General features: G+C 34.5%; 2 protein-coding genes across 5 annotated transcripts; one reads left to right on the top strand and one right to left on the bottom strand.

The window, feature by feature from the left end:
• Positions 1–241: 241 nt before the first annotated feature.
• Positions 242–10,765, top strand: LOC107914775 (DNA topoisomerase 3-beta). Of its 3 annotated transcripts, none has more exons than XM_016843797.2 (15): positions 242–518; positions 648–704; positions 1,990–2,093; positions 2,556–2,649; positions 3,281–3,380; positions 3,725–3,968; positions 5,075–5,237; positions 5,327–5,446; positions 6,155–6,234; positions 7,193–7,471; positions 7,717–7,885; positions 7,965–8,093; positions 8,206–8,418; positions 8,515–8,694; positions 9,850–10,765. In XM_016843797.2, the coding sequence occupies exons 1-15, from the start codon at positions 492–494 to the stop codon at positions 10,507–10,509; spliced, it is 2,619 nt and encodes an 872-aa protein (XP_016699286.2). In that variant the 5' UTR covers positions 242–491; the 3' UTR covers positions 10,510–10,765. The 3 variants fall into 3 exon arrangements, with proteins under 3 accessions (XP_016699286.2, XP_016699287.2, XP_016699288.2); XM_016843798.2 differs by having other exon boundaries at positions 291–518; positions 2,561–2,649; XM_016843799.2 differs by lacking the exons at positions 242–518; positions 648–704; positions 1,990–2,093; positions 2,556–2,649 and adding an exon at positions 2,673–2,934.
• A 264-nt stretch (positions 10,766–11,029) lies between these two features.
• Positions 11,030–13,202, bottom strand: LOC107914776 (WAT1-related protein At5g40240). Of its 2 annotated transcripts, none has more exons than XM_016843802.2 (7): positions 12,826–13,202; positions 12,675–12,740; positions 12,472–12,585; positions 12,170–12,380; positions 11,569–11,727; positions 11,321–11,469; positions 11,030–11,253 (listed from the first exon to the last, which is right to left on the bottom strand). In XM_016843802.2, the coding sequence occupies exons 1-7, from the start codon at positions 13,020–13,022 to the stop codon at positions 11,124–11,126; spliced, it is 1,026 nt and encodes a 341-aa protein (XP_016699291.2). In that variant the 5' UTR covers positions 13,023–13,202; the 3' UTR covers positions 11,030–11,123. The 2 variants fall into 2 exon arrangements, with proteins under 2 accessions (XP_016699291.2, XP_016699290.2); XM_016843801.2 differs by having other exon boundaries at positions 12,675–12,743; positions 12,826–13,200.
• Between the last annotated feature and the right edge of the window lie 7,941 nt (positions 13,203–21,143).

The following is a 21,143-nucleotide window of genomic DNA, read 5'->3' as shown; positions in this document are numbered from 1 at the left end:
TCATTTTTTATAAAAGTCGATTTCAAAAAAAAGTTTCGACAATGATTAAAAAATAATTATTTATACAAAATAAGTCAAGAGTCTCTTTATATCTTTTTTAGGAATGTTTTTAATAAAATCAATAAAATTAAACAATTTGATATTAAACATTCAACCTTTCCATTATAACAAAACATTTATTTCGTTTTTATGTAAACTTTTAAGTAATATAATCAGCAATAGTCAATACTAATAATATAGTTATAATATTTATTCCAGATAATATATTGAATTTTAATTCTAGTGGGGAAAAAGAATCCCGACACCGGATAATCTATCGGACGTTTGGACCGATATGGGATTACTAAGCGTGCTAGGGGATACAGAGTATTTAAACTAAAAACTACGTCGTTTTTCTTCCGATGCGTATTATTTACAGCCAAAGTTGAAGCTGAAAAACTCAACAAATACAGTGGAACTGGAAATTGGAAAAATCAGGTTTAAATTCGAATATGTCTTCGCCTCCCAAAGTTCTAATGGTAATCAATCAAACAAAGCTTTTGAAACTTTTCAATTTCAATTTCTTTTTGCTAAATGCATAAAATTAATCATAAAATAAATTTCGTCATGCTTAATGTTTAAGTTGATTTTTCTCACTGTTTTTACAGGTGGCGGAGAAGCCTAGCATCGCACTCTCCATTGCTTCCGTACTCTCTCGTGGCCAGGTATGCTTAAACTCTCTCTTATTTTGTGAAATCCCCTTGTAGTTATTCTGATTCTGTAAATTTGAACTTTGAAATATTTAATCTTGATTAGGTTTCTTCTTTAGGATGTTATTGACCATTGACTTCATCGCGAGAGCAGACATTCGAAAAGAAAACGAAGTTTAGAGAAATAAGAAAATGTTCTATATTTATGAAGATTTAATTAGTTCCATTAATTTTTATTTTAGGCTACGTAAGTTAAAGCAAATTACTGGATTTTATATTAGAAAGCCCTTTAAGAGAATGTTGGCATTGCCTTCTTTTGAATTATAGAAATTCAATCAATGTTTTCAAGGGCACGAGGCACACTTGAGGTGCTAGAACCTGTGCAAGACGCAAAAAAAGTGCTCGCCTGCGTAAACCAAGGCGCAAGCACATAAATATAAATTATATGTAAAATGTACACAAATTTTAATATAATTCAATTTATAAATTCCACACATTGTTCAATAGTTTAAGTTCAATAATTTACTTAATGCATTGTAAAATAAAACACCATAAGAACGAAATTAAATATCATCATCAGAAACTAGCTCTAAATTTCCTTCATCTTCATCTTCTCTTGAAAAGTTTTAACTTTTAAGAGTTAACTAGGTTTTTATATAATAAAATTAGGTCAATAATTAATTAAAAAAAGTTATTTGTTATATTTTATTATATTTTTCTTTTATAAGTCAAAAAAAAAAAATCATGGGAATGGAGAATGGAATGGCTCTTTAGTGAAGTGCACTCTTTTTGCGTCTGGCTTTGCAACAAAGGCGCCTGAAAAGCGCACCAAGTGCTCGCCTGATCGAAGTCGCCTCGCCTTGAGGCGGAAATGGCCATTTGCGCTGTATCTTAGCGCCTAGGTGCTCGCCTTGACATCACTGAATTCAATCAATGCTTGATTTGTTTGATTCTCCTTCTAATATTTGTTCTTGAGCTACATTACTAATGGCTTCTTTTTTGAATGAACAATAATCTGTTTGGAAAATTCCATACCCCTTGGTCAGTGTTGGATTTGGTTTAAAATAACATTTAGTAGAAGTAATGCATAGTGCTCTTATGTGTCGGACGCAATGCTGAATCGATCTTCTTTTCCTTTTTATTTCTTATATTAGTTTCATTTTAGCATATTAGTAGTAATCATGAAGCATTTCATGTTTTGGTTAGGATACCATTGTCTTTTTTGTAAATGCTGTGCCAAATTTTCAGTTTTTGCCATTGAATATTGCTAGTTACTTACAAGTTCTATTACATTTTTCAGATGTCAACAAGGAAAGGTAGTACGGAAGTTCACGAGTTCAATGGGAAGTTTCTTGGCTTTCATGCCCATTATAAAGTTACTTCAGTTATTGGACATGTATTCAGGTCTTTATTCTCCCTGAAAAACTGAAAAAAAAAAGAAGAAAAAGATTGTTTTCTTTTGGTTTTCTTGTCTTATGCTGACTGCTACTTGAGGTTTTATTATATTTAGGTGCCCAGAATGCTGATGCTTTTCTCCTTTTGAAGTTATTTTATGTCTATTCTAGTTAAAAATAGTATGACAAGGCTTGAGTGAATATTTTGATACAGGAAAAGACATTACGTAAAGTTTGACTCTCTTGATTCAGAAAGAACATATGCTGCTATATGGTGCAGTGAAATTTAGTCTAAGCAATATTGCAATTTACAGTTTGACTCCGTAACAAAATGGCTTGTAGATGTTAGAGAACTGCTAATTTTGTTTGTTGCTTTTTTATGTTTACCTATTGTAGCCTTATCTTGTATAATTTATTATCTTGATTCCTGGTGATGATATTTTTTCCTTTTTTCTTTATTGTACAAATCTAGTGTAGATTTTCCAGCATCTTATCAAGATTGGAACGCCACTAATCCTCTGGACCTATTTCAAGCTTCAGTTGTCAAGACAGAAGCAAACCCCAGGGTATATAGTCTATGTGGCTTCCTATCTACCTTTATAATTTTCTACTTTGTTGTTCTTTTTATTGATTTTTGTGTCAACTTGGCATTACTAAAAGAATTGTGTTCCTGTTATCATGATCTCAGCAATTTATGTGATGGCAGTAGTTGACAAATATGTCTGAATTCTGGGATGTATCGCAGCAATTTAGTGATGGAATTAAAAGTGTCTCTCTTCCTGCCATGGAAATGCCTACGCAAATTCACAGATTAGTTTATTATTATCAGATATGTCTGCCTTATGCACTTAGTGAGTGAATGAAAATTTGCACTTAAGTTGAATTGTAAATTAATTTCATACATGAGTTCTCTAAAATTCATGTCTCGTAAGGATTTGGATGTTGTTTAACTTGGAATGTTGACCTACTTAAACCCACCAACCTGCTGTAGTCACAGTGCATAAAGTATATGACAGTAAACCTGACAGTTGGAGTTGGTTGGACAGACAAAAAATTTGTTTCTCCATCACATTATGGTCCGATCTGCATTTTATTTCTTGGCGATGAGTGTGTTTAGCTCCTTGTTCTGGTGCAGTATTTCTTTAGCTATAACTCCTTTCTAAATATAAATTTCTAATAACTTTTTTGGTTAATCAGGCTCATATTTCTAAACATTTAAGTCAAGAAGCGCGTGGTTGTGGTTATTTGGTACTATGGTTGGATTGTGATCGTGAAGGAGAGAACATTTGTTTTGAAGGTATCTATATATTCTTTTTGCTTTTTGTAGTTCCATGTACATCACTGTGAAGTTTGTTGGTCCATGAACTTATCAAATTATTAAGCGAATTTATGAGAGGATAAATGGTAGCATGTCTTATTCCCTGTAAATTAATCTGCATTGCTGTTTTTTAATAACTTGGGAAAAAGAAGAAGAAAGAACAAAATTTTTTGTTTTTCCAATTGTGATTATACTGAATAGTGATGTATGGGTTTTCCAGTCTTTAAATGTATGAGATTTCTTGCTCGTACATTCAATGACTGAATTACAGATTTGCATGTCTTCTTATTTAACTCATTATCATCATTATAAATTTCTTGCAGTCATTGAATGTACGAGATTTCCAATGAATGAGGCAAAGAAAAGGGTTTATCGTGCTCGGTTTTCTTCTGTGACCGAGAAGGACATTTTGAAGGCTATGGACAACCTGGTGGAACCAAACAGACACGAGGCACTTGCTGTGGATGCTCGGCAAGAGATAGATTTGAAAGTTGGTGTTGCATTTACACGATTTCAAACTAGTTATTTTCAAGGAAAATATGGGAATCTTGACTCCAGGGTTATCTCGTTGGTTCTTTCACCTCTCCTAGCATTTTTTAGTTCTTTATGCATTTTTTTCCTTGGGGTTTTTATTTGCTTAATAATTTTATGCCCACAGAGAAGTTTGTGCGTGTCAGTTCTCATTTGCTTATACCAGAGTTGAGGATTACATTGTAGTTCTATTGGTGATAATATTTTATTGACATCTAAATTAGTCATTGCCTTATATTTCTGCCCTTTCTATTTTGATAATTTAGGGTCTATTTGGACAGACATATGAGGTTTGCTCTAGTGAGATTGGAAACAATGGTCATGGTAAAATCAATAGTAGGATACATGCTTGAATACAAAAGCAACAATTGCAGTGAGGTGAATTACAGGGAGAAGAGAAAATGATTATTAGAGACATTAGATTAAGATGTGTATATATATAATAAGTGAATAAAAAATATTAAAATTATCTTTTTGTCAAATAATAATTCAAACATATTAAAATTTTAGTAGGACATAAAATAATAAAATAAAAGTTACTAAAATTAATAATTTAAAAAAGGAATAAAATTAAAAATTGTATAAAAATAGTTTGGGGAAAAAAAAAGGTAAAAGGGAGTTTTCCCCCTCCTCTGGCGTACCTTGAACAACCGGATCTTTCTTTCTGCTCCCACCCTTGTTTCTTTGGCCATTAATTAACAGTTATTTCTTAGTTATCCTTCATCATTTCTATTGTCCGGATTAAATTCAAGCTCCATTGACTTAGGGCGCCCCATGCTGTGCATACAGAAACGTCATTCTTGGTGTTGTTTTTACCTTTGCTTATTCACAATTTTTGTTTTCTGGATATTGATTTAGCTAGCTTCTTTTCTAGGTTTCTCGTTCTGTACAGCTATCTGCAAGTTTATGGTCTTGCTTATTTTTCTATGGTCTTGCTTATTTTTCTACTTTTAGCCTTTCATTTTACCTTTAGACTAGGCAATGTTGATTGTTTTCTTTTTGGTTTGTCTTCTTTCTCTAGAGTTACACTGACTACTATCCCATAAAAGTGGTTTGTTTATTTTTTGCTTCGCAGCAACTGATAATCTTTTTGGCCAACTTCTGTGCACTAACTTAATCTCCTAATTAATTGCTTATTTCAGCTATGGTCCATGTCAAACTCCTACCCTTGGGTTTTGTGTACAGCGTTATCTGCAAATTAATACTTTCAAACCTGAAAAGTTTTGGGCATTACGTCCTTATATTATTCAGAATGGTTATGAGCTCCAGCTAGAATGGAAACGTCAAAAGTTGTTTGACATAGATGTGAGTCCTTGTAAAATAAAGAATTTATTGATGTTTCTCTTGGAGTTTTAACGAGCTATGCTAACTGATGATTTTTGGTATATTTTCAGGTTGCTATGATGTTTCAAAAGTTGGTGACTGAGGATGGAATTCTTGAAGTAATTGATGTATCGGAAAAACAGGAAACTAAAGGTCGACCTTCTGGTCTCAACACAGTAAATCTTTTGAAGGTTAGAAGAATTATGAATTTCTCTACTTTTTTTTACTTGTAAAAAGTAATTTTCTACTTGATTCTTGAATAGCTGCTTAAAAGAACTGTAAATTACTTCGGACATGTTGGGTGGACCATATATGGGTATAAAAATCTTTGCTTTTCATGGCTAGTTGTTACATGAATAGCATATTGATGTATCCAATGAGGAAAGAGTGAATGTAGATTGCTTTCAATCACATAACATTCTTTTTGTAAGATGCTCTATTGTTGCGTGGCTGATTCCTTATGGACAAATTAAATCTTGCTGAATTCTCTGTTTTTGTAACTATAAGATCTAGTGTAACATTGCTGGTGTGGATGAAAATCATGGTTAAAGGCATGCAGTTTGAAAGATATGGGGAAAATTTGTGGTTGCAATGTGGGAATTTGGCATTGCTATGATTAAAAGAAGCGTGTGTTTGAGATAAAATGTCCAATATCAGCACACAATGTTAAGTTGTAAAGAAAAAGGGCAATAAAAGTAATTGATAACAGAAGCAGGTATCTTAGCATTTGCTTTTGCTGTTCCTCAAAGCGGCTTTCTTCTTAAAAATTATTGAAAATTTCAAATTTGTAATCCCAGCTTTTTGGACCTTTGGAAGTAAATTTTTTAGACTCTTACATGGTTTTTAAACACCATAAGTAAATAAAATATATCAGGATAACCCTTCTTAATTTTTTTCAGGTTGCTTCAAGTGCATTAGGCTATGGACCTCAGACAGCCATGCAAATTGCTGAACGCTTATACACTCAAGGTTTCATAAGGTCCTCTTCTCTCACTGTTTTAGATTACAATGAGTTTCTTTGTATCTTTGCTTATGTTGAAATTAAATATTTGAGAGATGAATTTTATAGGGATTTGAATAATTTTCACTCATACAAAAAGATGATTACATAGGTATTTATACAAAGAGAAAAATCTAAGGCAGGCAAGGAATAATATACAATCCCATTGTAATTTGTTATTATGAAGAAAGCATATAGATTCTGTATCAATATTCTTGGATATGACCTGTTGAGTCTTTGAAACTGATGTTAAATGTTGTTGCTAAAGATTTAGCTATTTAGATGACTGATTTTTTTAATAGAATGATATTAGTTTTACCCAGACTCAACATAGGGTTTATGTTCTGCAGAAAGGTTTCTGCTGGAAATGAAAGCTGGATGATTTAGTACTTCTTTTGCGTTTATATTTAATTGATGATTAAAGTTCAGTACTAAACTCTGTTTTGTGGTGACTGTAAGAGTATATACTCTGAATCTTTTTCCCTTTTAGGGTTGTCAGGATTGATACGAAGCATTGTGTGTGTCTAGGTTTAAGAGGGTTGTCTTGTCTGGAGCTTAGTTCTATGTGTCCTTTTGATGGAAGTAGATATACACAGGCATGCATACTTTCATTGTATTGTTTAGACTATACAATAATAAATTAAAAACTATGTGATTAGTCTTTATATACCTAACTAAATCATGGGTTAATGGTTTTCTGAATTTGCAGTTGCTTCCTTAACTGATGTTTTGGAGCCTTGAATGATGAAAATTAGGGGTTATGGTTTAGATTCATTAATTACTAGTCCTGGTTCTAATAAGCATGGTTAAGAAAGTTTTATGATAAATAACACTGTTGCATTTTACTTCATGTATAACTGCATATTATTTTGTACTTCCTTTGTTTTCAGTAGTAATTATTTTATTTATTTCTCCTTTTGGAATTTTGGCGGTTTAGCTATCCGCGAACTGAAAGCACAGCATATCCTTCATCATTTGACTTCAAAGGCACGCTTAAGGTACTAGAGAACAATCCATCATGGAGTGATTGTGTCCAAAGACTTCTTGCTGAAGGTTATCATAAACCACGGACAGGAACAGATGCTGGTGACCATCCTCCTATAACTCCAATGCGACCAGCAACTGAGGATGTTCTTGGGAATGATGCTTGGAGATTATATCAGTATATCTGTCAACATTTTATGGGAACTGTGTCTCCTGACTGCAAATATGTGAGGTAATAGCCTAATGCGTAATCTTGTTTATTTAGTTTAGTTATTTCCAGCAGTTTCTTATATCCTATTGTGATCAATGTAAAAAATGAATGCGATTGGTGCCACTGAAACATTCTGTGATTCTAATGCATAATTAGCCATCTTCTCATCTGTTGATTTGCCACAGAAACATTTTGATTATTATTGGTTAATTATATTTTATTATTCGCTTTTCTTTCACAATATGTATCTTTGCTGCCTATTTCAGGACAAAAGTAGAATTTTCAATTGGTGGAGAATTCTTCCATTGCATTGGGCAGCGTGTCACAGTACAAGGATTTACATATATTATGCCATGGTTGGCCATAAATGAGAAAAATCTACCCCAGTTTACAAAGGGGGAGAAAATTGAAGTTTCAAGAGTGGAGTTATATGAGGTAATACATGCAGTTCCGTTTAGCGAATCATTAAGTGTTCAAATATTGATACTGATGCCCGATTTTGTAAATTCCTTAGGGTGAAACTTCACCTCCTGATTATCTCAGTGAGAGTGAGCTCATTTCTCTAATGGAGAAGAACGGGATAGGCACAGATGCATCAATACCTGTGCATATAAACAACATATGTGAACGGAACTATGTTCAGGTTTATAAATTAAGCAACTAATTTAAGTTTACCCTTGTGATGGTTAGCATTGGTATGCAAAATAGTTTAGTTTATCTTTGCATGAGATTGATATTTCATTGATAAAATGCAGGTTCAAGCTGGTAGGAGGTTGGTTCCAACTACTTTAGGCATAACATTGATAAGAGGCTATCAATGTATTGATCCGGATCTTTGTTTGCCAGACATACGCAGTTTCATTGAGCACCAGATCACTTTGGTTGCTAAGGGTCAGGCCAATCATTCTCGTGTTGTGCAGCATGTACTCCAACAATTCAAGCAAAAATTCTGTTATTTTCTTCAGCAGGTTTGAGAGCTTATGTTACTGATTTTTATGATTGCTTTTGGATATTGTAGTTTAGAATTATTTATTCATCACTTCAACTCCCCCTTCTTTTTCCAGATAGAGAACATGGATGCATTGTTTGAAGCGCAATTCTCTCCGCTAGCTGATTCGGGGCGTGCTCTTAGTAAATGTGGTAAATGTTTGCGGTACATGAAGTACATTTCTGCACAACCACAACGTATGTTTTGTGGCACATGTGAAGAAGTTTACTATCTTCCTCAAAAAGGCACAATCAAGGTAACGCTGAAATGCTGGACCTTTTCAAAATTTATATTTTCACTAAAGCATGTTTTGCGTGGATGTTATTCCTTGCATATAAGTGGCACATAAATTTTGTGTCTGCACAAAATCCTTGGATTAGAAGGAAAACTAGATAAGCACTATGGTAAATGTCTTCCCTTAGCTTGCCTAGTTCATCTTCGACTCCATCCCCCCACCTTCTCTCTTTTTCTTTCATTTCCTCCCATGCATGGATTGATTCTAGAATGGACTACTTCCTCATCCAAACTTGTTTCTCTTATTGGCTTTTTGGATCAGACTAAAATAAGTTTGATCATTATTTTTAATAACATCTTAAATGAATAAGATTTACAAATATAGAATTTCAAAATTTCCAGAACGTATTTCTTAAATTTTATATTCAATATATTTTTAAAAAGATGTTTGAAGTTGAGTTTGGTAGATTGAAAAAGTCACAAACAAGGACCTTTTTGATGTAGCAAAAAAATGATTAAAAAGGTCAAACACAATGGAGCAGAGGTAGCAATACGTAACTTTAGGCGCCTGGTTCGTCTTCTTTCTCTTGTTCCCCTTGTAAAGAAACCTATTTGAAGGTGGGGCATCCCGGGGACATGACAGGAAAGATTGAAGTTGTCATCTCTAGCCATGTTGGTCTCCTGAGTGTACAATACTAGTCTTTGATTTCTTTAAAGAAATTAATATAGAAGAAAATTAGAGCTGAATGTAACTTATGCATAGCAAATGTGATTCGATTTGATAAGTCCTTTTCTTTCAATAGCTTGATGTGCCGTACAGAATTGCATGGATTATCGTACTCTAGACTTGGTAATTTTGAATATGATACTAAAACATTGCACAAACATGACATATTCAATAAAATACAACAGTAATAAACTTGACATCTTTAAACACAGTAACTTAATATTTTGTGTTGAGCTTGTATTTACACGACTGACATGCAAAAGAACGCAAGCAATGACACAAATATAGACGTGGCCACATATTGTGTGGCAATGTTTCAGATCTTATAGGTTGTTTTGAAAGTTGATGGCAGGAAAAGCCTCAGAAGTGGCTGTATTGTCATGTCATCATATCTATATCGTTGACTGTGCTTAAGTTGTCCCTTCTGACTTGCATTTTAATTTTCTACAGTTGTACAAGGAACTTACATGTCCGCTGGATAATTTCGAGCTTTTGATCTTCTCCATGCCCGGTCCGGAAGGCAAGTCATTCCCCCTTTGCCCGTACTGCTATAATAGCCCTCCATTTGAAGGAATAGGCACTCTCTTTGGTTCCGCAAAGATAGGGAGTACAGGGAAGTTGGGGAAGGGAGCAGGCATGCCTTGCTTCCTCTGCCTACACCCCACATGCCGACATTCTGTGGTGGCCCAGGGAGTCTGTGCTTGCCCTGAATGCAGCGGAACACTAGTTTTAGATCCAGTAAGTGCTCCGAAATGGAGACTGTATTGCAACAAATGCAATTGCCTTGTCTTACTCCCTGAGGGCGCTCACCGCATTGCCACCACCCGAGACCGCTGTGCTGAATGTGACTCAACAATCATAGAGGTAGACTTTAATAAGAAAACAACTCCTTTGGAAGATGGAGCTACATTGCATACTGGTTGCATTCTTTGTGACGAGTTGCTTCATTCACTTGTGGAGGTGAAGCATGGTAAATCATTTAGCCGAGGCTTTGGTGCAAGAGGAAGAGGCAGAGGAAGAGGAACAGGTAGAGGTAGAGGTGGATATAGGGGAAGAGGGCGCACAGCTGGAAAAAAGGTCGACCCTAGAATGAGTTTCCGAGATTTTTGAACTGTATTTTCTGTTAACTTTGGTTTTCAAATCTGTTGGTTTTTAGCCGGAGAAGTGTGCAGTTTTTTTTTTTTTTTTTTGCAAGTAGATTCCTGCTGTGGCGAATCTATATCTTCATTTCATGAAAAGAAGTCCTTAAAGAACTTAACATTTTAGGCCAGTCAAAATTACTCGAGAATTTTTCCTTTCTGAGGTCTCAGTTTGAGAATTAAAAAAAATTATTTCAAATTTAAATTATATATATTTATATTGTGTAGGTTTTTTGTACCATTATTGTGTTTAAATTAGTTCATACTATAGAATTTTTTAAATAATTGTGTTATTATTAATTTTTTCATGTTCATGTATTGGTATCATATTTGTTTTTATATTTGTAGTGTCGTGTTCATATCATGTACTTGTATAGTATTGGATTATTTAGGTTGAAATGATAATCATCATTCATCAGCTCCACATTACTATTTTTCAATGGAAAACAATAGGGATGATCCATTAGGTGTGATCTAATCTAAATTCTGAGAAAATCCAAAACCCCTTTTGGTGTTCTTATTGTATTGCAATTGCCATTAAACTAATCATTTGATGATTCCAGGAACAATTAATAATCAATTCAGCTATTCTACAATGTCTTCCACTTTCAACAGGGGAACTTTACCACTAGATGATGAATCCCTTCCACCTTCCTTCGCTTTACCCCATAGTACAGCATAAAATCCCATTGATATTATAATTGCTCCAATAATACTGCAAATTGAAGATAAAATATATGAAATTGGTAACATGAAAGCTATGGAAAAGAGAATTTTAGTACCTTCCAAGATGCAGAGAATCATCAAGGAAAATTGCACTCATAAAAGCGGCAATGGCGATTGATACAGGGCTAAAAATTGCAACGTATACAGGCCCTTTCAAATGAAGGCCCCATGTGACCACAAGTGAGCTAAAGGATTGGAAAACACCCTAACTCAAAATACACACATTCAAAATATTAAATACGAAGTTTTCCATATATTTGCCTATATGTATCTACCAAATTATAGTTAATTATTAAGTTCTTACTGAGTATAGTACTGCAATGACTGCAACACTAGGCCTTAGTATCCAAGAACTCAACTTAGGTTGTGTTATTAAGGAAACAGGTACAGAGATAATTGCTCCACATAAGTTGTAAAACAATGCAACAATCAGCTCAGCTGGGTAAATCTCCAATACTTGGGTCTGACAAGTTTTCGAAATCCAAAATTTAGTTCAGTTTATACGAAACTTTTGAGTTGTAGGAGGGTAAAAGTATCATGAGACCCTTATACTAGTAGTTGGATTGTATTTTGTCCCTTCTATTAAAAAAATAGGTAAATTAGTTCCTGTACGTTGAATTAATTTTGTTAAAAATTTCATCAATTTCTACATTAAAAATTAGTCCGTTTACACCAACATGAGTAACGCATGACACTCTCACATGAAATTGTCTAGTTATTCTATTTGTCACGTCATTTTTAACAATAAAAATAGATAGAAATTTTTAATAAAAAGGATCTGTTTGCTCTCTGATATAACATATTGAGACTAATTTATCAATTTTTTTAATAAAGAAAGCCAAATACAATCCGACTCAACAGGGATTTCATGGTACTTTTACCGTCATTGGACATGTATGATTTACCTGAACAATGTACCAAATTGAAAATAGAAGATAGGCAGTAGCAAGTAAGATCCCACTAATGACCCAATTTGGCTCTGAAGATTCCAAGGGCCATTGAACTAAAACTTTGGGACCTTTGTAAAGAACAACTAGTAATGCACCTGAAATTGATGCTATAGTCCCTATGATTTTAGCTTGACTGCTGGAGCTTCTCAAAGCTACTGTTTCCAATCTTGTTGATTATAAAGTATCAAATCAAAGGGAGAAAACAAGAAGAATTAGGTTTGGTTTTATTGAATTTAAGATAAGTAGAAAGAAGAAACCTGAAAAGAACAGCAAGTATGAAGGTAAAAGCTGGTTCAAGATTGCTGATGGCAGAAGCAAGAGTTGGGGAGCTATAATCCATACCCTTATATGCACATATTTGAGCTAAATACCTGTCACAATAAAAAAAAAAAGTTATCTAGTTTTCATTTTCCATCTTCAAATCTTTTCCAAAACTGAAAAGAAAAAGAAATTCAATTACCCAATAAGGCCAAGAAGGAAAATTCTAGAGCCAAGGTGGAATTTCAAAGAGGGAATCACTGTTCTACTACTGCATCAAAAACAAGCAAAACTCCAATGGTATTATGTGAAAACTGGATGATGATAATAAGAAGAGAAACAAAAAGGAAAACCTGGGAAAGATGAAGGATAAAGGGAGGAGAAGAAGAGTTCCAACAGCATAAGAATAAGTGATGAAGATATAGCGGTTCATCCCCTTTGCTGTTGCTTCTTTGAATAGAACGTTTAACCCTACATTTGTGCACTCCACAGCAACCATGGCTGTCAATGGCAGAACATGGTTATAACAGTACTGCATTCTACTTGCCATCTCTATCTCCTCTGCTTTCTAAACTCTTCTTGGTGGCATTCAATTATTATTACACAACATCAAACTGTGGTGTGCTTCTTACTTTTGTGGTTGGTGATCTTATCCCATTCAACCTCCACTTAAAAAAACTGTGTGTTCCTTGCATCAAGGAATAAATTGACTTCAAATATGAATATCTTCTTTTATATTTTATTTTCCACTGTACTTTAATTTAATGGATTCCACAAGGGTTAGTTAGCAGGGGCGGCACTAGGTTGGATCCATCAAATGGTAAATTTATAGTTTAGCCCTTAAAAGTTATAGAATTTAGGTTGATACAAAAATAATATTGCATTTTGACTCTTTAAAAATTTATAATTCCATTATATCTCTTTCAAAACGAAAAAGTTTTATAGTTTAATCCCCAAAATTTAAAAATAATATAATTTTAAAATTACATTTTGTCTTTTTTTAAAATTATAATTAAATTCTAAAAAATTTGGCTTTATATAGTGTATGTGTTAGGTATGAATACATAAATTTTCTTTTTAAGTTTTTAAAAATATTTAATGGATCATAACATATCATGGTTGTTTGAATCGGACCAAATCGATTAAATTAAGAAATTGTTGAGATACTGGTCCAAAAAAAGCATTAGATTGATTAAGATTTCTTTCTAATTTTAATATTTTTTACCTTAATTTTTAATAATTTATTTAATTAAACCTACTGAATTAGTTGAACTAATGAATCAATGATTTAACTGGTTCAATTGCCAATTTGGTTTGAAAAAGCTTAGAATGTATCATCACATATTCTTTAAGATGGTAGTAATCATGTTCCTCGTATAGAGAAACCATAAGCAATCAATAGTTTCTCCTTTACAACTTGGTTACTTCTTTTGAGTCAAAGAATGATTTTGGTGATGAATTAGAAGGAAATTAAGGAGTGACAATGAGTTGTTTTATAATCACAGATATAATAAAAATGGAATATATGAAGAAGATGAAAAATAGGGGCATTACACCAAAACAGGGTTTTAGCGGCGTTTTTAGCGGCATTTGGATAACAAACGCCGCTGAAAATAATCATTAGCGATGTTTTCCAGAAAGCCCCGCAAAAACCTAAGCCCAACGACGCCGTTTTCGGAGCTTTCGGAGATTTAGCGGCATTTTTAAGAAAGTGCCACAAAAAAACCTAAGCCCAACGATGCCGTTTTCTGAGCTTTCGAGGATTTAACGACGTTTTTAAGAGAGCGCCACTAATGCTCAGGGCTTTAGCAGCGTTTTTGAGAAAGCGCCGCAAAAAAACCTAAGCCCAACGACGCCGTTTTCTGAGCTTTGGGGATTTAGCGGCGTTTTTAATAAAGCGCTGCTAATGCTCAGGGCTTTTTAGTGGCGTTTTTGAGAAAGCGCCGCAAAAACCTAAGCCCAACGAAGCCGTTTTCGGAGCTTTAGGAGATTTAGCAGCGTTTTTAAAAAAGCGCCACAAAAAAACTAAGCCCAACGATGCTGTTTTCTGAGATTTCGGGGATTTGGCGGCGTTTTTAAGAGAGCGCCACTAATGCTCAGGGCTTTAGCGGCATTTTTAAGAAAGCGCCGCAAAAAAACCTAAGCCCAACGACGCCGTTTTCTGAGCTTTGGGGATTTAGTGGCGTTTTTAATAAAGCGCCGCAAAAAAACCTAAGCCTGACGACGCCGTTTTCTGAGCTTTGGGGATTTAGCGGCGTTTTTAAGAAAGCGCCGCTAATGCTTAGGGCTTTTAGCGACGTTTTTGTGAAAGCGCCGCAAAAAACTTAAGCCCAACGACGCTGTTTTCTGAGCTTTGGTGATTTAGCCGCGTTTTTAAGAAAGCGCCTCTAATGCTCAAGGCTTTTTAGCGGCGTTTTTGAGAAAGCGTCGCAAAAAAACCTAAGCCCAATGACGCCGTTTTCTGAGCTTTTGGGGATTTAGCGGCGTTTTTAAGAAAGCGCCGCTAATGCTCAAATAGTTGTAAATAGTTTAAAATATTTGTTAAAAATGGAAAAATTAAAATACTATTATTTAAAATAGTATTAAAGTTTTTTGGTGCTCAGTTCAGTATTTAGGGGTTTTTGATATAATGTTCATTATATTGGGATTAGAGTTTTGAGTTTAGAGTTCATGGTTTACAGTTTGTGGTTTATGGTTTTGTACATTTTTAGTGTGTAAAGGTTAGGAGCTTAGGGTTTAGGGGTTATGGGCTTAGGGTCTATGGGTTAGTGGCTTATGGTTTAGGGTTTAATCAAAAGTTTATGATTTAGGAGTTTAGGGGTTTGTGCTTTATAGGTTTAAGGTTTAGGGTTTAGGGTTTAAGGGTTTAGGTTATCGGCTTAGGGTTTAAGGGTTATTGGTTTACAGTTTAGTGTTTACGATTTAGGGTGTAGGTTTATGGTTTAAAGTATGCAGTTTATGATTTAGTGTTTATGGTTTAGGGTGTAGGGTGTGGGTTTATGGTTTAGTGTTTATTGTTTATTGTTTAGGGTTTAGCTAGTAGCTTAGAGTTTAGGGATTAATATGGGCATAGGGTATATGGGTTAAGAGGGCATATGGTTTAGGGTTTAAATTTTATATTTTAGGGTTTAGGGTTTAGATAGTAGCTTAGAGTTTAAGGATTAATATGGGCATAGGGTATATGGGTTAAGAGGGTATATGGTTTAGGGTTTAAATTTTATATTTTAGGGTTTAGGATTATGGTAAACACAGGCTAAAAATAAGTTAATAATGGAAAAAATCTATATTAAAAGATAGCATAACGACGCCGTTTGGATGCTTTTTTAGTGGCGTTTATAATAAAATCGCCGCAGTTGTGTTCTATGCGGTAGCTAAACGCCGTCGTTTTAATTTCCGTTTTTAGTGGCGTTTCTTCATAAACGCCACAATTATGTTTTAAGTCTTTGCTAAACACTGTCGTTTTAAATTGCGTTGTAGTGGCGTTTTTTCTTATGCGCCGCAAAATTTAGGTTTTTGTGGCGTTTTTATGATAAACGCCGCAGTTATGTTTTAAGTCTGCGCTAAACGCAATCGTTTTTGTTTGCGTTTTTAGTGGCGTTTTTCGTTAAACGCCGCAATAGGTATGTTTTAGTGGCATTTTTTTGGTAAACGCCGCAATTATGTTTTAAATGTTTGCTAAACGGTGTCGTATTTATCTTCCATTTTAGCTGCGTTAGTGGCGCTTTTAATAAACGCCGCAAATTTTAATATATACTAACTTAAACGGTGTCGTTTTCTTAGCGCCGAATTTCCTTACTTTTCCCCCCACTCAGATTTCCCCAATTTCATTTCCCTAATTTCCCAAATATTTCTTTCCCCTAATTTCCCCAATTTCATTTTCCGAAATCCCCAACCGACCTGTCCAACGCCGCAATCGTCTCAGTCGTTTCCACTCCGGTGGTCCCTTTGACACCCGCTTCCTCTATTGACTGCTCATATCACGGTATTTACTAATTATTTGGCATTTCTGTTAGCATTTTTGGTTGGGCTGTTTGTTAAAATTTGTTTCCACATTGCACGTCTCCTATTCGGTTGTTTTCTTATTTCTTGTTCGTGTGGAGTATGCGAAAATGGGGTTTGAATTATTTTGTTCTTTTGCTGATTTTGTTCCCAATATTTTGGTGTTTGGTAATTTAATTTTGGTGTTGTTCGTGGGTTTTAGGGTTTGATAATTCGGTTCTTAGTCAGTGTGGTTGAGGTTATTTTGAATTTCGATTAAAGCCCTTTATTTCTTAATTTGTTACCTCGTTGAATCGGGGTTTATTTTAAATATTAATCTTTTCGATTTTTTAGTTGAAGGTCACAGAGCAACTAATCCATTGGAGGATTAAGGCTCAAGGAGCTGTTGATCTTGTGCAAGGGTAAGTTGTTGATCTTGTACATATAACTTGCTAATCTTCATTTTTTACAAACATTGATTTATTTGGGAATTCGAAGACTAATCTTCTTATTAAGTATCCATGTCTGAAAATGGCTTCTATCTGCAACTAGCTCTATTTGTTGTTTTCTGATCATATTTATTGTTTACTACAATTATCATAAATTTTGCACACTCAATTGTTCTACCTAAGGAAATGTTTAAAAAGTTTGAAAGAAGGCATGTACATACTGAAGACAATGCAGTTGCTGTTAGTTTAGTCTGCTGAAGTTGGTTAGTAGTTAGTTCTTCTGTTATGAAGCAGTTAATTTTGTAATGGTTAGTTTGGTTATATAAATAATCAGGTTCTTGTGCTTAACAAAATATATGAAGCATTCAACTTACTCAATTTTCATCTAAATGTTCTTCCTAAGGTTTCTAAACTTTTGCATTGTTGTTAGTCTGCTTCCATTGATGAACTGATTCTTGCGATTCCAAATGTACTAGCAGACCATAAATTTTGGATTTCTTTAGGCCGAATATGTTTTTTTGCTGACAATTATGAAGGTCTGAAAATGTTTCGTTTGTTAATATTTAATTTTAAATCTATATTTGTCTTTTATTGGCACTTTAAAATGATGTCAAAAGAATCTTATTTACAACTGCTTAACAAATTAATATCGATAAATTTTTTTATCTTGTATCCACGCTTGTAAATGAAAAAACAAAAAGTGATAATGCACTTAGTGGATATATCTTTATTATTTATTTTAATTAATTATGTATACATAACTTACATAACTTAAATATCTTACACAACTTACATAACCTACATAATACATTTAACTTACATAACTTACATAACTTACATAATACAAAACTTACATAACTTAAATATCTTACACAACTTACATAACCTACATAATAAATTTAACTTACATAACTTACATAATACATAATAACTTACAACTTACATAACATACATTACTTTGATAACTTACATAACTTACATAATACACAACTTACATAGCTTACTTAATACATAACTTACATAATACATACATGTACATAACTTACATAATTTACTTAATACATAAATATATATTATATGATATACTTACATAACTCATTTATACTTACCACTGAACAACTTACCCTTGTAATTTCTGGTGAAAATCAGACTTCAAGAAATAAGAAATGGACCGGTCTTGGATGAATTTGTCAAGGGTAAGCGACGATTATCGAAATGGAATACAGACTTTTCTAAATTTTTCATTTCAATATGCAAGCCAAGAGAACATGATTCTTTGCCCGTGTAAGAAGTGTGTCAACATAAACTGGCATTATCGTGAAGTTGTATACGAGCATCTAATTGTTGATGGGTTTGTTCGGGGTTATAAACAATGGTTTTTTCATGGGGAATGCCCGCCTAGTACTTCCTCTTCAAGGATGGATGTATCTTATGATAGTACTGCTTACCATCAGACTGTTAGAGGGGATGACATGGAAGGGATGTTGCGGGAAGCATTAATATTCACAATCATGGTTTACAGTCGTTCCCAGCCGACTTTGTGGCATCTGATGATTGTAATCTCGGTGGAAATGCTTTTACCAAGCCCGGAACAAGTGTACATCATGAAGAGCCGAATGGAGAAGCGGCGAAGTTCTACGCGCTACTTAATGACATGAACGAAGAACTGTATGAGCGATCAAAATTCTCAAAATTGTCTTTCTGTATTCGTCTTTTTCAGTTAAAATGTTTGGGAGGGTGGACCGGGAACTCTTTGACAATGCTGTTAGAGTTTTTGAGAGAGATGTTTCCATTTGCAAAAATCCCTCAATCATGCAAGGATATGAAGAAAATGATAAAAGATTTAGGTCTTGGGTACACCAAAATCCATAGTTGCCCGAATGACTGCATGTTGTATTGGGGCGATCGGAGAAACCAACAGTGCTGTCATATGTATGGCCAATCACGTTGGATAAATAGAAACACAGAAGATGGGAACGTCGATGAAAATGATGCACAACCAAGAAAGAAGCCGATCAAGATTTTACGGTATTTTCCGCTGATACCAAGGCTTCAAAGGCTTTTCATGTCGTCGAAGACAGTGGAGTCTATGATGTGGCACCATGATGGACGAACCGATGATGGATTATTAAGGCATCCGACAGATTCTTTAGCTTGGAAATCATTTGACAATAAATTTTCAAGCTTTGCAAGCGATCCTAGGAGTGTGAGGCTTGGCTTAGCATCTGATGGATTTAATCCTTACAAGATCATGAGTACTGCGTACAGTACTTGGCCAGTAGTGCTTGTTCCTTACAATCTACCTCCGTGGATTTGCATGAAGCAATCTTCCCTTATCTTATCTATGATTATCCCTGGAGAGAAAGGGCCCGGGAATGATATCGACATTTATTTACAGCCACTTATTAAAGAGTTAAAACAATTATGGGTTGGTGTCGAGACATACGATGTGCTGAGAAAGGAGAACTTTAATTTACGTACAACTTTGATATGGACCATTAATGACTTCCCCACTTATGCCAATTTATCCGGTTGGAGTACCAAGGGTCGTTATGCATGTCGTTGTTGTGCTGCACAAACATGTTCGCAATGGTTATACAATGGGAAGAAGTTCTCTTAGATGGGGCACCGTCGGTGGTTACCGAAAAATCATAGATTTAGATTTCAGAGTTCAGCATTTGACGATACTGAAAAGTTCAGAGAAGCTCCTTTGCAGACAACTGGATCTGAAATCTTGTTAATGTTGGAAGATATGAATTTCAGTTATGGGAAAATGAACCAACCGGCAAACACGCAAAGAAATAAAATATCAAATGATGAAGCTGATGATGACTCCGATGAAGAGGATGATCCTAATGAGTCGGACTTGTGGAAAAAAAGAAGTATTTTTTTGAGTTGCCTTATTGGGAGCACCACCTATTACGACACAATCTTGATGTTATGCATATTGAGAAAAATGTCTGCAAGAACATTGTCGGTACAATTTTGAATGTAGACGGAAAATCAAAAGACAATCTTCAGAGTCGACTTGATTTAGTTCAGATGGGAATGCGACCTGATCTTCATCCGAATCCACTTTCGAATGGGAAATATCGGTTGCCGCCTTCAATTTTCTCAATGTCCAAGACGGAGAAAGAACTGCTTTGCATGGTGTTGAAGGATATAAAGGTTCCAGATGCGTATGCATCAAATATATCTCGATGTGTTAGTGTTAAAGATCGAAGATTATATTCGCTAAAATCATATGACTATCACATCTTGATGCAAGATTTACTGTCAGTTGCTCTATGATGTTGTATGTCCAAGAAGGTGACGTCTTGTATAATTGAACTATCCAATATAATGAAAGCCATTTGTGGCAAATTTTTTGATGTTCAAGAACTTCAGAAGGTACAGGATCGAGCCACTTTGACTTTATGCAACATGGAGAAAATCTTCTCACCTTCCTTCTTCACCATTATGGTTCACTTGATAATCCATCTCCCGCACGAAGCAATTCTTGGCGGACCCATTTTCTATCGATGGATGTATCCAATAGAAAGGTGTTAATTAAAATTTTTAAAATTTTCCTTCATTCACCTCTATGGCTTTAGTAATACACTTTTGATAATGTTGTATATCGTGTTTAGGTTCCTATCCAAATTAAAGTCTTACTGCCGCAACAAGCGATATCCAGAAGGATCGATTGCTGAAGGCTACTTGGCAGAGGAATGTATGACCTTTTGCTCAAGATATTTGGAAGATGTTGAAACAAGGTTGAACAGACCAAATAGGAATGCTGGACTCACGGACCATAACTTCGCCAATACTTATTTGTTCCAAAGTTTTGGAGAACCAATCGACAAAGTTGAAATTGCAGAATTAGATCATTTATCGTGGTTACAAGCACATCGATATGTTCTGTTTCACCACGAATCAATGAAACCTTTACGGAAGTAAGTTCTACAAATTTGATAAATATTTATCAAATTAAAAATTGTTTATCTTCTAACAAAGTAAATTTTTTTTTAACATAGTGAGTACAAACAAATATTGAGATCTCATTCGCGCTCCCGAAGAACACAACATCGAGATATCAATAAGTTGTTTACAGAATCTTTTCATGAATGGTTAAGCCAAACGGTATGCAGTTGGAGCTTCCGCTTACAAATAATAATGTTTTCTCATAACATTTTTAATTACTCAGTTTACTTTCCATTCAATAGGTTTGGAGTGGGAAGAACGTAAACGACGAATTTAAATGG

This window comes from Gossypium hirsutum, chromosome D10 (genome assembly GCF_007990345.1).
Source record: "Gossypium hirsutum isolate 1008001.06 chromosome D10, Gossypium_hirsutum_v2.1, whole genome shotgun sequence".
Lineage (NCBI taxonomy): Eukaryota > Viridiplantae > Streptophyta > Magnoliopsida > Malvales > Malvaceae > Gossypium > Gossypium hirsutum.
Note: the sequence above shows the minus strand (reverse complement) of the source record. Positions and strands in the feature narration are given on the sequence as shown.

Bases quoted from the DNA above. Each gene is read 5' to 3' on its own strand.
- LOC107914775 (XM_016843797.2), top strand. From the start codon at position 492: ATGTCTTCGCCTCCCAAAGTTCTAATG. The intron at 3,969-5,074 runs GTTGGTTCTTTC...TGCTTATTTCAG, and splicing joins CTTGACTCCAGGGTTATCTC to CTATGGTCCATGTCAAACTC. The intron at 5,238-5,326 runs GTGAGTCCTTGT...GTATATTTTCAG, and splicing joins AAAAGTTGTTTGACATAGAT to GTTGCTATGATGTTTCAAAA.
- LOC107914776 (XM_016843801.2), bottom strand. From the start codon at position 13,022: ATGGCAAGTAGAATGCAGTACTGTTATAACCATGTTCTGCCATTGACA. The intron at 12,381-12,471 runs GTTTCTTCTTTC...ATAATCAACAAG, and splicing joins ATACTTGCTGTTCTTTTCAG to ATTGGAAACAGTAGCTTTGA. The intron at 11,728-12,169 runs GTAAATCATACA...AAAACTTGTCAG, and splicing joins CAATTTGGTACATTGTTCAG to ACCCAAGTATTGGAGATTTA.